The sequence below is a fragment of the Coenobita brevimanus genome, chromosome 57 (assembly GCF_032717465.1).
Source record: "Coenobita brevimanus isolate Jiangsu-jjx chromosome 57, ASM3271746v2, whole genome shotgun sequence".
Classification (NCBI taxonomy): Eukaryota; Metazoa; Arthropoda; class Malacostraca; order Decapoda; family Coenobitidae; genus Coenobita; species Coenobita brevimanus.
The window spans coordinates 11,651-28,665 of NC_137010.1; the positions used below are offsets into that span (position 1 = coordinate 11,651).

At 44.4% G+C, this 17,015-nt stretch overlaps 1 protein-coding gene across 1 annotated transcript in view; it reads right to left on the minus strand.

The window, feature by feature from the left end:
- Positions 1 to 1,169: 1,169 nt before the first annotated feature.
- The window catches only part of LOC145402168 (uncharacterized), a 92,524-nt gene continuing 76,678 nt past the window's right edge, over positions 1,170 to 17,015 (minus strand). The window contains 4 exon segments of the mRNA XM_080274284.1: positions 1,170 to 1,406; positions 2,122 to 2,298; positions 8,842 to 9,027; positions 11,580 to 11,681. Of these exon segments, the coding sequence (XP_080130410.1) occupies positions 1,170 to 1,406; positions 2,122 to 2,298; positions 8,842 to 9,027; positions 11,580 to 11,681 (702 nt within the window).

The window sequence follows — 17,015 nt, forward strand, 5'->3', positions numbered from 1 at the left end:
CCCCGAGGCTAGGGGACATGTAGTGCTCCCTACAACTCAATCCTCCTCCTCAAAGCCCTCAAACCCCACCTCTAAGGGAGAGTCAGAGGGGGTGGGGAAGCCTGGTGAGGTGGAGTGGTCGTAGCGGGAGACCGATGCATTGGCTCTGGGGGTGGCGATGGAGTGTGATGCGATGAGGCAGGCAGTGGTGACGAGTTGTGATGCGATGGCTCAGGCAGTGGCGATAAGATGTGATGCAATGGCTTTGGGGGTGGCGATGGAGTGCAATGCAATGACAGAGGAAGTGGTGAGGGAGACAGCTGCAATGACCAGTGAGGTGGCGAGGGAGAACGCTGCAATGGCTGATGAGGTAGCAATGGAGTCAGTTGCGGTGGCTCATGTCACTGCGAGGAAAACAGAGACAGTGGCTGAAGTGGTGATGGAAATGGAGGCCTGAGTGAGGAAGGAAGCGATGGAGTGGTGCAGTGCCTTAGTGGAGAGACAGGTGACTGGGATCGGATGGAGGTTAGGTCCAGCACTACGGGTTGAGCACGTCCTCGGTGGGAGGAGACCCTGGGTGTTTCTCCGCTGTTCGATGGCAGGCGAGATGCTCTGCTGGTTGAAGGTTGGCGAGATGCTCTGCTCTTCGAGGTCTGGGGAGATGCTCTGTTCAAGGGCTGGAGAATTCCTTTGTGGCTTGCTGGAGTGGTGGGGGCCTGTTTGAAGAAGGCAGTGATTGTTGTGTGCCTGGCAGCCCTGTTCTTCTCTGGCATCATCCTGTATACCTTTATCCCCTCCTCCAGATGATGAGATGAATCCCTGCTTCATCCTGGGAGAGGGTGGTGTGTGAGCATCAGTGCAATGATTTTGTCCAGCTTCGTTAGCATCTCCCTGAGGATTGTAATATTGAGAGCTCACACTTCAGGGACGACCTCTTCCTCCTGTGCCTCCTGGTGCACCTGCTGAATCTCCATATTGAGAAGCTCTACATTGTGAAGCTGCTCCTTGTAGCTTTCCAGGACCTCCTCCATGTCATCCTCATGGACCTCCCCAAAGCCAGCCTCGTGAGATGATTCTACTATGTCCTGCCACATAAGCTGCACCGGCGGAGCTTGCATGCTCTCGGGGAAGCTGGTGCAGGAGTGGACAAACTCTGGTCACAGCTTCCGCCACACACCGTTCATGGTGGCCTAGCTAACCCCACACCATACAGCAGTGATGTTCTCTAGGGCGTGGCGTATATTGTAGCCCTTCCAGAACTGCTGCACTGTTGTCCTATCATCACTTTCACAGGCCCTCACCAACTGGTGCATAGTGCGGCTGAGATAATACGCTTTGAACGCGACGATCGTCCCTTGCTCCACTGGTTGCAACAAGGACGTTGTGTTGGGGGGCACGAACACCATTTCTATGTTGCTTGCCCATTCCTGCATTGCAGGAGAGTGGCTAGGCACGTTGTCTACCACCACGAGAAAACTGTTCGCCAAATTCTCCCTAGAGGCATACGACGAGAGAGGTTCATTCACCATTCCTTCATCATCCAATCCCACATTGCCCCATAGGAGCGTAGGAGCCCAGGGCTAGGAAAGTTGGCCCTGATATTTAAGATGACACTGACCAGCTTCACTCATCCCTGAATGGCATTACATGAGCAATCAACCCCAACCACCCCTTTATATAAACCTTCACCGGCTCAATCCGACTGGAGCGCCGTAATTACCCACTAAACCACCATGTGCCAAAATTTGGTTATATTGTTACCACCCAGCATAGTAAATGGTTTTCTGGTGGACAGGAAACCATTTGGTTTGTCACTCAGTGTAAAGTCACCCACAGGCAGAAGGAACTGGAAAGAATGAAGGAAAGAAAGACAGAAGAGGAGGAGTAAAGTCAACCGTAGGCAGAAGGACAAGGAAAAAATTAAGGAAAGAAAGACAGAAGAGGCTGGAAGGAAAGAAAGATGGAGGAAAGGAAAGGACAGACACCCGAGAGCGGAATTACATCTAGTGAGTGAATGGTGAGCGCCCCCACTTAACACGCGAGAAGTACGAGTGAAAATATGATAAACAGATATTGGAAGTCAGCCAGGCCTTCTTGTTTGACTTCCAAATCGCCCCAAGGTTCTCTTTGACAATACCCCACCAGAGCCCTGGGATTCTCAGAGTGGTAGACAAGGAGCGGCTTCAACTTGAGGTTGCCCTCGGAGTTGCCCCCCACCAGGAGAGTCAGCCAGTCCTTCGAGGCCATGAACCCTGGCACAGACTTTTCCTCTGTTGTAAGATATGTCTTGGTGGTCATTCCCTTCCTAAAGAGCCCAGTCTTGTCAAAATTCAAGACCTTCGAACTTTAGCCACCCTCTGCGATGATGTGTTTCAGTTCGTCAGGAAACGCTGCCACTAACATCATACCTGCACTCGCTGCCTCACCATACAACTTCACGTGGTGGAAATTAGCTCATCACCTGAACTGGTCAAACCACCCATGGCTTGCCTTGAAGGTCTCGCTATCATCAAGATTCCACCTCACCAATCATCATTATCATCACCACATCACCAATCATAATCATCATCAGTATTATCATCAATCACCATCACATCACCAATCATCATTATCATTAATCATCAATTACCATCACATCATTATCAACACCAATTGCCATCATCACTGTCATCATCATAATCACCATCACCATCATTAATTATCATTACATCATCACCAATCATCATAAATCATCACCAATCATCATCATCATATCATCAATCATCATCATCCCCACATCACCATCATCAATATCACAGCTTGGTGTGAAGTGGGAAAAATTCATGAGACTGCTCTGGCAATTTCAATGAAAGTCAGACAAATTACAGAGATAGCCTGATATCCGGGCTATATGGTGTGAAGGGGTGCCTGATTAGTCCGAAATCACGATTAATCCGGCGGAAACAAAATACAAGTACTGTACTATTAGACTGATTTATTTACTGGTAAATGTACACTTAAAGTAGCACAAAGACCTTCCCAGTTCAATGTATATTCCTCCAGCTTGTGTCTGTATTTTTCAGACTACAATCAGTTTGGTAAATTACTTTTTCTTGCTGAAAAATTTCCTCCCTGTTATTATCGTCACATTCTTTAACCCCTTAACCACGGGGCGTCACTTTCGTGACGCTCGGCTACAATGGATCATACCGCGGGGCGTCACTTTTGTGATTCTGTGTTATTTTGAATTATCCCGGGCTCTCAAGTGGTGGCTTGTATCATATATCAGTACTGCCAATGTCCAACACTAGTCAGCACTTCAAATCTCATCTGTACTCCCATCCATTGTTGACATTTTAGCTATTTTACCCCCTTCCTGACACCCCTCCCTACCTGCCCTCCATTACCCTCTCCTCTCACCTCCCACGCCGCGCTGCGCTACGGAAATTTCCCCCTTCTCTTTCCACAGATTTCATCCATTGAAATAAGCCCTATGCCCTATATTTTTACCCAATAATATATACCAAAAAAAAAAAAAGGTAAGTGATAGTGTTATACTCCAGAAATTGCCTAATTATCACCTGACAACACCTCACGTGCATTCATTCGCTACATTACCACGGTAATTTCCCCTTTGATTTATGCCTTGTAATCGATGTCTGTAATAATATATATATCAGAAAGGAAGGGAGAATCCTAATTGACATTTACATTCACCTGGAACTACCTATTTCTTTATTCATTGCCGAGATTTTCTACCTATAAAAAATTAGCATGTAAGTTAGCAGCAGTAAGCCTAAAGTGTCATTGTCAACCCTTCCCTTCTCAGATAATTTACCCCCTTCGTGACTCCCCTCCCTACCTGCCCTCCATTACCCTCTCCTCTCACCTCCCACGCCGCGCTGCGCTACAGAAATTTCCCCCTTCTTTTTCCACAGATTTCATCCATTGAAATAAGCCCTATGCCCAATATTTTTACCCAATAATATATACCAAAAAAAAACAGGTAAGTGATAGTGTTATACTCCAGAAATTGCCTAATTATCACCTGACAAAACCTCACGTGCATTCATTCGCTACATTACCACGGTAATTTCCCCTTTGATTTATGCCTTGTAATCGATGTCTGTAATAAAAATATATATCAGAAAGGAAGGGAGAATCCTAATTGACATTTACATTCACCTGGAACTACCTATTTCTTTATTTATTGCCGAGATTTTCTACCTATAAAAAATTACCCTGTAAGTTAGCAGCAGTCAGCCTAAAGTGTCATTGTCAACCCTTCCCTTCTCAGATAAGCCGCGGCATTTAGTTCCTTGTCCTCCACTGCAGAGACAACATGTCGCACTCGCGCCCCGCCATTCCTGCCGCTTCTGCGCCCATTGCAAAGGGCCCCGTGACCTCTACCCCCAAGAAAAGTGTTGAGGCAAGCAGGAAAGGCCTCAGTGACTCTGCAGTGGCACGAGAACTTGCTGAATTGTCAATGATAATAATGGACAACGATTTTGATGATTCCGGTGAATCGTGTGATGAGCCGGATGAAGTTATCGCGCCAGAAACAGCGACAACAAGTGCTCCTACCAGTGAATCTGTGTCTAGCTCCAAGGGAAAGGAGCCTTTAGTGCAGGAAGGAAAAGAATTTGGGAAGGGAGTGAAAAGGCGGCGTGTTAGCCCCAGAACAATGCCCCCACGTGACCCAGCCCGCCATGAGTCACGAGAGCATTCACCTCCCCGTTCCCCAAGCCCCGCTTTACTCATCTCATCATCATCGTCGGCCGAGTTATCTCCGGAGTCTTCGTCGTCGGAGTCACCACCAGCATCAACAGTGAAGGCCGGCCGTAGAGGTAGAGGTAGATCTAAGAGAGTGAAAAGTAGTGTAGCTAGTAGGGTAAGGGCTACTAGTGCTGTACGGCAACCTAGGGTCAGTGCGAGTGACCTTGACCGAGATAAGCCTCCCTCTCAGCCAACCTCCACCACCACCATCCCTCCACCGCCACGCCAGGGAATCCTGGACGCCTTCGCGTGGACGGAAGGGTCAGATTTTGTCCCCGAAAACCTGGTTTTCGATGAGAGCTCGTCAGGAGTTCAGCCTGCCTTCACTATGGACGAAAATGCTGAGTGTGTCGACTACCTTTTGGCCTTCCTAGATGACGAAGTCATGCAGCACATATGTGATGAGACCAACAGGTTCGAATCACAACGTGCTGCTAGTGGTAAAGGTGCAGCCAAGATGCAACAATGGACCATGCTGGGAGTGCAGGAGCTGTATGTGTTCTTTGCCCTCATGCTTCTTATGCCACACTCCAAGAAGCATGAGTTGGAAGAATACTGGTCCATGGACCCCTTACTACCCTCACCGACCTTCAACAAGTACATGGCCAGAGATCGGTTCCGGAACATCATGGGAAACCTGCACTTTGCCGATAATGATGTACCTTCCCAAACCGACCCACTCTGGAAGATCCGGGAGATTCTGAACAGAATGAAGGATAAGTTCATGTCATTCTTCCACCCATTTCAGAAGGTTGTCATTGATGAGTCCTTGGTTCTGTTCAGAGGACGTCTTCGGTTTGTCCAGTACATTCCAAGCAAACGCCATCGCTTTGGAATTAAGTTCTTTGTACTGTGCGACTGTAAGACGGGGTACATCCTTGACTTCGTCATATATTCAGCCAGCACTGTCGATCTCGATAAAACACACCCCTTGGCTTCTCAGGCTGTGTAGTGAAAGTGCTCCTAGAAAAGTATTTTGGTGGGAATCATGTGCTGTATACAGACAACTACTATACAGCACCGAAACTTGCCAAATACCTTTCTGAGCACGGCATTGGCTCCTGCGGCACTGTGAAAAGTAATCGTGCCAACTTCCCCAAATTCCCAGAGGCGGGAAACTCGCAGCGAGGAGACGTGCACCTACGCAAGTCTGAGAAGATGCTGGCAATACGGTGGCATGACAAGAGAGTCGTGCACATGCTCACCACCGTACACAAGGGGGAGATGAGAGACAGTGGGAAGGTCGACCGTAGGACAGGCGAACCTGTGATGAAACCTGATGCTGTGTTGGACTATAATATAAACATGCGGCTGGTGGACAAGTCTGACATGATGATTGGTGAGATCGACTGCCTCAAGAAGAATACTAGGTGGTACAGGAAAGTTTTTCTGCATCTCATAGATATGACGATGCTGAACGCCTTAATCCTGTACAAGATGAAAGTAAAGCCACCCAAGTCCTTCTCCCTGAGGTTGTTCGCCAGGACTTGTGTCCAGCAGCTGCTGGAAAAATATGGTAAGGTGCAAGCAGCAACTCCAAGGCGCCATCCAGTTACACTTCCCAACCGACTTGAGCAGAGGGCGTATATGGATTGGCACAGACTTGAGCTAATGCCTGCCACAGGGAAAAGGAAGGCTGCGATTCGCAGGTGTCAGGTATGTGCGCATACCACACGCCGCACACCTGAGCATAAACGCACCTCTTGGCAGTGCGCTGAATGCCAGGTTCCCCTCTGTGTAACCTGCTTCTTCGATTATCACAGCCAGAAGCAGTTCTAACAGTGCAAGTGTGGAAGCAGAATTATTTGGAAATAATGTGTAAATAATGTGTAAATAGCAGGTGAAAGCAATGGATGTTCAGTTCATATGATTGAACAGTGTATTATAGTTTTATCTTACTGAAAGTGACAGTGAATAACGTATTGTAAGTAAAATAGAAGGGTAAATATTGAAAATAGAATAGAAAATGTAAATAGTAATGTAAGTAATTAGTAATATAAGAATATGAGTACAAATAATTTATGTTATAACAGTGAGAGTGAATCCGTGGCTCTCTACGTATTTTACTGACTGAAAAATAGAAGGACTTCAGTGACAATAAAATAATACGACTGAAGGAAACTTAAGGAGAAAGACTCCAGATATATATATGTGTGATATAGTAATAGAAATATAAAGTGTGAGGGGTTTTATGAATAATAAATGACAGAGTGCCTAGAGCGAACTAGCGCAAGTGCGGCGATCAGACGCGCTCGTAGTTTCCATTGCTTTCACACTGTTTTTTTTTTTAGTATGGATCCCAAACTACTTGAAAATGGTAGAATAGTGTTTATAGTGTTTGTATCTGGCTGTGGTAATCATATAACGGGTTGTCGGGAAGTGTAAAGTGGAGACTTAGTTACCCTACTTCAGAGGTCTCCACAAGTCCTACGGAAACTGACGAAGGCTCAACAATCATTCCAGGAGAAAGCTGAAGGTATGTGCTATAAGCATATATAATTTTATTATTCTAGGACTAATAACTGATTTTTAGCAAATATTTTTTGAGAGTCTGTCGGAGCCCAAATAACCCCGCGGGACACGCAAGTAACTGGTAAACAAGCCCGCGGTGTAGGGGTTAAAGGTCACTATACAATAATTTGTTCTCTTTAACTCTGCCTAAAACTGCCCTCTCCTCCCCTTGAATTTTGTGCTGTAACAAGAGTTTAACCTGCCCCGTCCCGACCACTTTTTGACCACTGGTACCCCCCAATCCCGGCCATTTTTCGACCCTTTTTTTTTTTTGCTAAAACTTTCGCTTTTGGTGAGAAACATCGAAAATTCATAGAGAAATCGCTCACCTGAGGTTTAAAATACTCATTACAGGTAGGAAAGCCTCCTTACCTTACTGGGTTTTCCATCAGGCTGGCACCAAAGAAAACGAGTTCTATGGGAGGATAACTATTTCACACCATTCATAAACGGTATTTATTTATTTACTGTTACGAATTTATATGTAGTACAAGAGTATATTGGTTTTCAAGCAGTAATATAGGCATTATAAGCATTGTTTCACTCACTAATACCTGACCTTTTTTTGCCACATTACCTGATCATCATTTCTAACTGTTTCTTCCTCTAATGCTATGTAAAGTTTGTCCTCCACATTGTCATTGATTGGGGAATCACTCTGGCCCTGAATTTCGTACCGTGGCATGACATGGCTATACTGGCCAGGTCACTGATAACAGGTGAATTGCTGAGAAAAGGGCATGCAGGGGGGGGGGGGAGGTCATGCTGGGTAAGGCATTGTCTCTGCCTGGCATCTTGTTGAGGAACGTGTCCCGTGTATACGTACCAAAAATGACTCGCGAAAATTGAAAATTGTGGAAATTATGAACCTTGCAATTGCAGGACGTTGAAGTACGTCCTCGGGATTAGCTGTGACAAAACGTGAGGACGTGGAAGTACGTCCTCAGGACGGCACGGGTTAATACAAGAATATGGTGCTTATCTCAAAGTGCTTTGGAAAAGAGGTAGAACTGTAATACTGTCTTATTCTACCAATGAGCAATGGGAAATTGCCTGGAAAAAAAAAAAAAAAAAATACCCACCAAATTAAGGCAGATGAACTATAAACATCCTTCCTCTGTCTCTGTCACATATCACATTAAGCACACACAGTAATGGCTCTTTAACAGTGAGTTCAAACTCCTTTCCACATATGATTTTTCACTGATGCCCCTGACAATGCCTTATTTCTGTTCCATGCAGTGTAAACTTAATGAAAATAGCATGTAATACCAATATAAGTTAAGAATCTGGGGCTGGGTAGGAATAGGTCATATTACGAGGTCCAAAAGAGGCACTCAGCTGAAAATTGGGAAGAGTAAGTTTATTTGCATTGCTCTGATATTCTTTTTGGTATGATCTTTCTTATGTGCAGCATGATATTGGAACCAACTAGGTGCAGATAAGGTGCATCCACTGTACTGTATTTGTGGGAAATTCCATCTGGACGAAGATGATAATGATGAATAATGAAATATACCCCATCTCACCTTGGAAAGAAAATAAACTGTTTAAATAATCTGAGCACAATACTGAAATGTAACCTTTTAAACTCACCGTGTAAAAACTGAGAGCAAAAGCAATAATGAACAGGAGGAAGACGGTGAAGAATCTGAGGAACGTGGCGAAGATATCCGTGAACATGACGACATAAATCCCAAAGAAGGGCAGCTTGCGGATTAACAACAGCAGGTTTATCCACGCCAGGAAGATGGACACTGCGCCAACTTGCCACTGCCAGTCCTGTATGGGGAAATTACAATAAGTAATCCTTATATGTTTCCTTCTTGGCATTCTTTTTTACCATTAAGCCCCAGCTAAATACAGAATGACTGTCTTAATCCCCTCACTCCAATGATGCAGTTATCATCTTATTCTTGCTTTCTCCAAACAATTTTAGTTAACTTACAAAACACTTTTGAGCTGATGGGGTTAGATATAGTCTCCATTAACCTTCTTACCACAAGAGTTGGTACCAAACAGAACATAACAGTGGCTAGACTATATCAGTAAAACTTGTTACTGGACTGACAAGGGAAACAAAGTGCCACTGTTAGCTATAAAGCTGATATGCCAATATCCTTTCAGTCTGCAGTATTAGTTCTATGGGAAAAAAGTGTGTTATGTTTCAGAACACATTACCGGTACATACTTAAAATAAGGACTGCCTGTAGTATAATCAAACAGTTTGATGATAAAACCATGCAACAGTCATCCATCCCATCATCCAATCCTATGTTGCCCCATGACGAACACAGGAGCCTGGGGCTAGGCAAGCTGGTCCTGACATTTAACATGAGTGACCAGCCTTACTCATCCCTGAGTGGCATTATGCCATGAGCAATAAATCCCAACTACCCCTTGGATATAAACCTACACAGGCTTAATCCGACTAGAGTGCCTTTATTATCCACTAAACCACCAGGCATCATAATTTGGTTATATGGTTGCCACCCACCGTAGTAAATGGTTTCCTGGTGTAAAGGAAACCATTTGGCTTGTCACTCAGTGACGAGTCACCCATAAGCAGAAGGAAGAAGAAAGAATGAAGGACAGAAAGACAGAAGAGGGAGTGTAAAGTCACCCGTAGGCAAACAGAAGTAGTCATATACTGTATCTACATTTTTTATTGCATTCTCCACTAAACTTCTTGCCCTACATTATTGTCATTTATTCCTCCAAAATAATATTAATAGTAATCATCATCATCAGTATGTATGATGATGCTAAAGCTGCAGTGTGTGTGGATGGTGAACTGAGTGAATTTTTCTCTTTGAAGGTTGGGTTGAAACAGGGATGTGTCATGTCTCCATGGTTGTTCAATCTGTACATGGATGGGGTAATAAAAGAGGTACAAGGTAGGGTAGTGGATGTTGGAGTGGCCCTGGTGAGAGAGGTTTGTGTTTGGGAACTCCTTGTACTGTTGTTTGCAGTTGATACTGTGTTGTTGAGTGAAGACAAAGGGGAGCTGCAGGGATTGGTGGATGAGTTTGGGAGTGTGTGTAACAAATGGAATCTAAAGGTGAATTTAGGGAAAAGTAAAGTGATGGTCTTTGAGAGAGATGAAGTCAGTGAATGTACAGCAAGATTGGATGGTGAGGAATTGGAAAATGTGAGTACGTTTAAGTACTTGGGTAGTGTGATGAGTAGGGATGGAAGTTTTGAGGGTGAAGTGCTTGAAAGGATACAGCAGGGAAGAAAGGTTGCTGGTTCCTTGAAAGCAGTGATAAGAAACAGGGAAGTGAGCACAAAGTGAAAAAGTTACCACATGACAGTATTGATACCAACTCTAACGTATGGAAGTGGAGCTTGGACATTGTTGGAAGGACACAAGTCAAGAGTGAGAGCAGTGGAAATGAGTTATTTAAGAGGAGCATGTGGAGTCACATGGAGAGACAGGCTGACAAATAAGGATATAGAGGAGCATTGTGGTGTGGATGTGATAGGAAGCGTTAGGAGGAATACACTGAGGTGGTCTGGCCATGTGGAGAGGATGGAGGGTGAAAGACTGACGAAGAGAATGTATGTGAGTGAGGTGGAGGGGGGGGAGAGGGAGGGGAAGGCCAAGGATGAGATGGAGGGATGAGGTGGAGAGGTATATGAGAGAAGGGGGTGTGAGTTGGGAGCAGGGCAGTGAAATGGCGAGGGACAGGGCAACGTGGAGGCAATTTGTTTGTGGCCACCCCGAATGGGATTGAGGCATCTGGCAATAGACAGATAGATCATCAGTTCCATAATAATTATCAAACTAAGGATTTTCCTGCACTGAACTATTGTAATTCTGATATACCTGTATCACATACCCAATGTGTAATAAACCATATTTTGAAATTGAACCTTTGAAGTACACTCAACTCAGGAAAATCCTCTCATACTAAAGGGGTTTATTATGGCCACACTTACCCCTCCAGTTCAAAGAGTATAACCTCTAAGCAAAATATAATCTGTGGTCACAAAATTTACATTAAACAGACGTTTCCGAGCTCAATGGATCAAATTATACTCTTTAACTTGGCCTTAAATTGCCATCTCTCCATTTTGAATGTTCACTTGCAACAACAGATTAACACATGAATATGAGTCTAGTCACAAAGAGCTGTTATGGAAAGGATGCAGACTGTAACAAGATATTAACACTAGACTATGGTGCTAGTCATGGAGAAGTTCTCTGTGATGATGCAGAGTTGTAGTAGGCTACTGTCTTATTCTGCCATTGAATTATGTGAAATAAGCTATTAAAAAAAAAAAAAATTCTGAGCCAAAATAAGGTGAAAGAACTCTACCACCCCACTCACCTGTCTGATGTAACAATTTTCAAAATCCCACACAAGCAAAACAGCTGTTATGTAGCAACACCACTCCATCAGATTTTCCAGCCCAAGGTAATTCAGACGAGCCTGGTTGGGTCAATGAATGAATGAGCTGTACACAGATTCTTGGTCATTAGTTGAAGTAATGTTATGGTGAGACTTACAGTACAAAGATCAGATTAACCATTAAGGTGTAAAGTGTTCAGATCACTAAAAAAAATAGTTGGTTGAAGTGTAAGTCATCAGGCCAGATTAAATTCATGTTTTGGTCAATAATGCATACTGCATCATTTATTAACTGTGAATTGTTAATGATGTGTACCTTACGTAAGAGAGGTATAATGTAATACAATTGCTTGTTACTAAGAGTGTGACAGCCCTGACTAGAAGTGCAGCATTTCATTAAAAAAAATTCACTTATTACACCAGAAACTGTCACTGACAGCAATGAGTATCACATTAAAGGAACATGCCCCTCTGTGATACAGTACTGGTACAACAACAATACTAACTGAATAGCAATGCCAGCTGCGGTTGTATGCACTGTGAAACAAGAAGTACCAGCAGAACAGCACAGACTAAATGAACCACAATGCCTCTTCATGTTTGCAAACACTGTCCTATACATAAAGTCAGAAGTGAATAAATAAATAAATAACAGTTAGAGAAAAAGTACTCATTGTCCTAAATAACTAAAACTGCGACTGGCAGCAAGATGCTGCACATTTCAATGAGACACTTCAACACAATACTTTTTCACAGGACTCCCTGTCAGAACTTACTCATGTGGTACCTCTGAACATATGAGGTCTGTTCGGAAAGTATGACTTTAGGCTCTAAAACAAGAAATACAGTGGAATCTCCTAAATTGTGGCTTTATGAGACTAAGCACATGCCACGAACTGAGAATTCCGTGAGTTAGAAATAACTACTCGTATTGTGAAAATTACTTATGGGTCTGTCATCTCGGAAAACTTGCCCCCCTTATCCCCAAACCTAAATCAAACTGGTCACAAGGGAACACTAACAACCTGAAAATGAAATTAGGAAAGCATATTTAGTGGGAATGAACAATATTGTAAGATTCGTACCCGACTCTGACTGATGACATTGCTTGAATGGGCGGGGGAGGGGAGAGGGGTTCTGAGGCTTGAGACGGACTGTGGCCTCTCATGTGGATGAGTGTGCTTCTGCCTCTGTGCCACTTTCTCCTCATCAACCTCCCTCAGGAACCCCCTCAAAGTCCAGTGTGGAGACAACAGAAGCGGTGTCATCATTGCCTTCAGTGCCTCCATGTTGCCATAAAGAGTTGTCAGTTCACAGAGATTAATTCTTTACCAAATGGGTGGGACTCTTCCGTATTTTCTATTGAAACGAGGTTTTCACAAGTTACTTGTTATTATTCCTGGATTACCACTAGTTACTGGGCATTTTTATAAATTTACCTCTGAAAGATATAAATGAGGATTTAGAATGTGTGATGCACTGACGTGTCCAGTCGGAGAGATGGATGGTAAACAATGCGGCCAGACAGTTGGAGAGATCACCGGTAAACACTGCCGCGGGTTACCTGCCTGCTTCCTTACATACCACAAAATAGGTATTTTTTGTTTTTTTCCAGTCACTTTGTAAAGCTGTAAATGTTATCCCACCGGTATTCACCAGTGTAACACCCGAAAATTTGTTTATCCCACCGGTTGACACCAGTGTAATGACGGATATTTATATTCTTACCTGTTGTTGGTACTGATCAACTCATCCATGGATAATACAAGTGGTACTCCGTTTAGTATAATAGTTTATAGTAATTTAAGAAATATTGTGGTAGCGTTTGTAGCTTTTGGCCGAGCTTAGATTTAGTCAGTACCACAGGTGGTGGTCGTTCCCTCAGCGAAGGAATCTTGAATTGGAAGGGGAGTGAATTTGGCTTGAGGACAATTTCCTTGATGAGGTACACCAATAAAGAAAAGAAAATTATATATATTTTACTCTACTTTAATAACTTGATGCTAGTTACCACTAAACATTTTTTATTACATGACCCTTTTTAGTATGAGAGATTGTACATGTTACCAAGGTTTTGGATGATCATTCCTCTAACATTATTATCAGACGAAACAATTTGATACATACCAACGATTTATGAGGTTATTGTACTTTACTTTCTTTTTGTCAGTTACTATTGGGTTCAACAATAGCTTCAAGCCAGTGACCTTTTTACGAGCATGGGCTATCTGTTCGGGCTAGCATAACCTCGAACCAATAAGAATGATTACTCGTGTTCATTTTCATCCATATAATATGCTCTCATCAGGCAATTCTCCAGAATCCAATATCAGTTCAGTACTATTTACAGTTCATAAGCATCATTGCTATATAATCACTAAAAATGCATAATCACTCGGGCTTGTTTAGCCTCGAGGAATAATTCAGAAAAGAAACATAATCACTGAGAATTCGTAATCACTCGGGCTTGTTTAGCCTCGAGGTACTATTCAAACATTGTATAATCACTAAGAATACATAATCACTCGGGCTTGTTTAGCCTCGAGGTTCATTTCAAAATTACATCATGGCTCACAGTCACCAAGTTCCCTCCCACGCTCCTAACTTCCTTAGTTACAAGAAAGAAAACGGTTAATGGTTTGAATTACGCTCTTCCGTTACCAGATTACATCACTTTCAAATTTCTATTTCTTATTTACAAAATAAAATTCACTTGATAGATCAATAATACTATTACATTTGGTTTATATAATAACTCATGGATAGTGTAATGTGTGTATGCTCAAATCCTTGGACAATACTATGGGAAAACGTCGTGCTCACACTGACGTCGCCGGTGTCTCGGGGACTGAACAAACGTCCATTAGATACGACGTCTGGGGCTCGAGTGACTACGTTATACTTTCAGCAATATTACTTCATATAGTCCATAACAAGTACGGATTAAACAAAGAAAAAGAGGGTGGAGAAAGAAGAAATGTGGACGGCTCACCTGAACAAACGTTTATTTGATACGACGTCTGAGGCTCCAGTGAGCTCGCTGGGCAGCGCAGCGACGCCACTGCCAAATCAAATGAGGTGGTGTTTTTGAAATTTGGTGGGTTTCAATTCTCTTTACAATTTATTTGGCAGTGTACCCATGACGCCAGGACTTTTGATTGAATTAGGGAAAATTTGGGATTTATTCCTTACTCAATTTAGATACTGATTCCATCACTATCTCACTTTGAATCTGAGAGCAGCTCATGCCATCTAGTGACGGCCAAGACAAACGGGACCTTTAAATCCTCACAAATGACATTATTTAGGCCTTTAGGACTGTTAATCTTACATATTTGGGTTCTAGCAGCTACATTAGTAAACATTTCACAACTAGGTTACGGAAAGAATTGTGTATTCATCCTTATTCTGTTTAAGGTTTAAACTCGGCGCCCAATAACGACGCACAAAGGAAGGGGACAAGCTGCGCGCATCTATTATCCATTACTCGACTTGACTGAGGAATTCCCATAGCTCAACATCCACAATTACATCACCCACTGCATAGATACAGAGATACATACATATAAAAATAGAGTTAGCCCTACAGTAATTATTAACATATGAATTACTACTTAGGATAGGAACTTATAAACTAATATTCAGGTTACACCCTAACTTAAAAATTACAGTACTTCTAAATATGTAATGCTGTGTTTTTAAGGCGACTTCTCGTCGTAAAAACACGAGCACTGGAACGGGGTCCTTTTACTAGACCGGATGTAATGCACTAACAAAGGAACAGGGCATAAAAAGAGACAGTACACCGAATCACATCTATTGCTTAAGTTCTACTCATTACAGTGTACATACAACAATATTTGACACATAATAGAACAGAGATACAATATACACTCGTTTACATAGCCTGATCCAATATACATTAATACATGGCACAGGGCAGTCGTGGATATGTTTTACTGTTACTTAGATGAGATATCACTTCACTGTGGTTGTCAGTTTGGATTAATTATCGTGTCACTGGTGGATAATAATAAATGGGGGAGTCTCACTTTGGTTAACTGTGATCGGGAGTCTGTGGCGGAGATATTACTATAATAGAGGTAGGGTGCTTATGGCGACATCCGACACTGTCACCAAGTCGCGAGGGAACACTTCACTTGCCTTTCGGCTCACTCACGCACCTACCTCTAGTTCCACAGAAAACTCCCCGTTTCCTTCCTATAGAGGGGGACTGAACTGTTTAACGCTTGCACACGAATTTCTATGATACCACTGTTTAATATATCTTTTATTAGACACTGCCACTGTGCATTGGATCACTGTCACTGTATTCGGGGTCACTGTCACTGTCACTGTTTTACCCTTGTTTCTTGGGTGGTTAAGTCACTGGTACTTACTGTCAGGGAGGCTCCCTTGTTTGGGGCCTCGACCTGAGGGGCGGCTCCTTCCTAGGGCCGCGCTGGTGGGGTGCAGGGAGGCCCTGTGGTCTGGGGGCCTCGACCTGATCGGGGGCCCTCGGGGCTAGGGCCGAACAGTCGGAGGATTCGGGCCTGCTTCCTCTGCTTCCGGGGAGTGAGGGAGCCTGGGTCTCTGTCGTCGTGGACTGCGGTGGAAGGCCTGGGCGCCCTGGGACTGCGGGTGCTCAGGGGGAGAGGCGCCGTCAGGGCTGGGCTGCGGCAGCGTCTCCTGTAGGGCTCCGACAGGGCTAAGGAACGCCCGGGTGTGGGCGGTAAATCCGCTATCGGGCCTTGCCACCACTCTAACGCCTCCTCTTGGCCAAGAAGCCTGGATGGCGACGAAGGGCTCCCCGAAGGGAAAGAGGCTAAAGGGAGACTCACGCTCTTCGTGGTTCCCTGAGTGTGTTCATAGGGCTGAGTTGGGGCTCTACTTCCCCTAGTGTGGACTTTGTCTGGACCCGTGAACTTGCCCGGCGTGCGAGGGACACCTATAGGGTGATCGAGGTCGCCCTTTCGCCGAGGCAAGAGGCCGTCGACGTGGTGTTCCTCCCGCAGTAGGAGACAAGCCGGAGTGAGGGGCTCAAGAGCCGCACCCTCCCCAATACGGACAGATCCTACCGTCAGGGAATTCTCCACCCTGGTACGTGCCCCAGCCGGAGCCGAGTGTCTGCCCGTACGGGAAACGACTAACGGAGAAACGGGATCACCCGTCTGCTCCGGCGAGTCGCCGCTTCCATAATTGGGTAGCGCTACACATACGGTAGCAGGGTCTCTCTACCCTGGACCGTATTCTGGCCGTAGCCAAAGTACAACTGGAGAGGGATGCACACAGGCAACTCTCTCTCCTCAGCGTATTAAGGCCGGAGCCTGAGGTCACCTTCCCCTTTACACACTCTGTCAGGCCGTAGCCTGTGTCTATTTCTCTCTTATGGCCGTAGCCTTGGGCCTCTTCCTG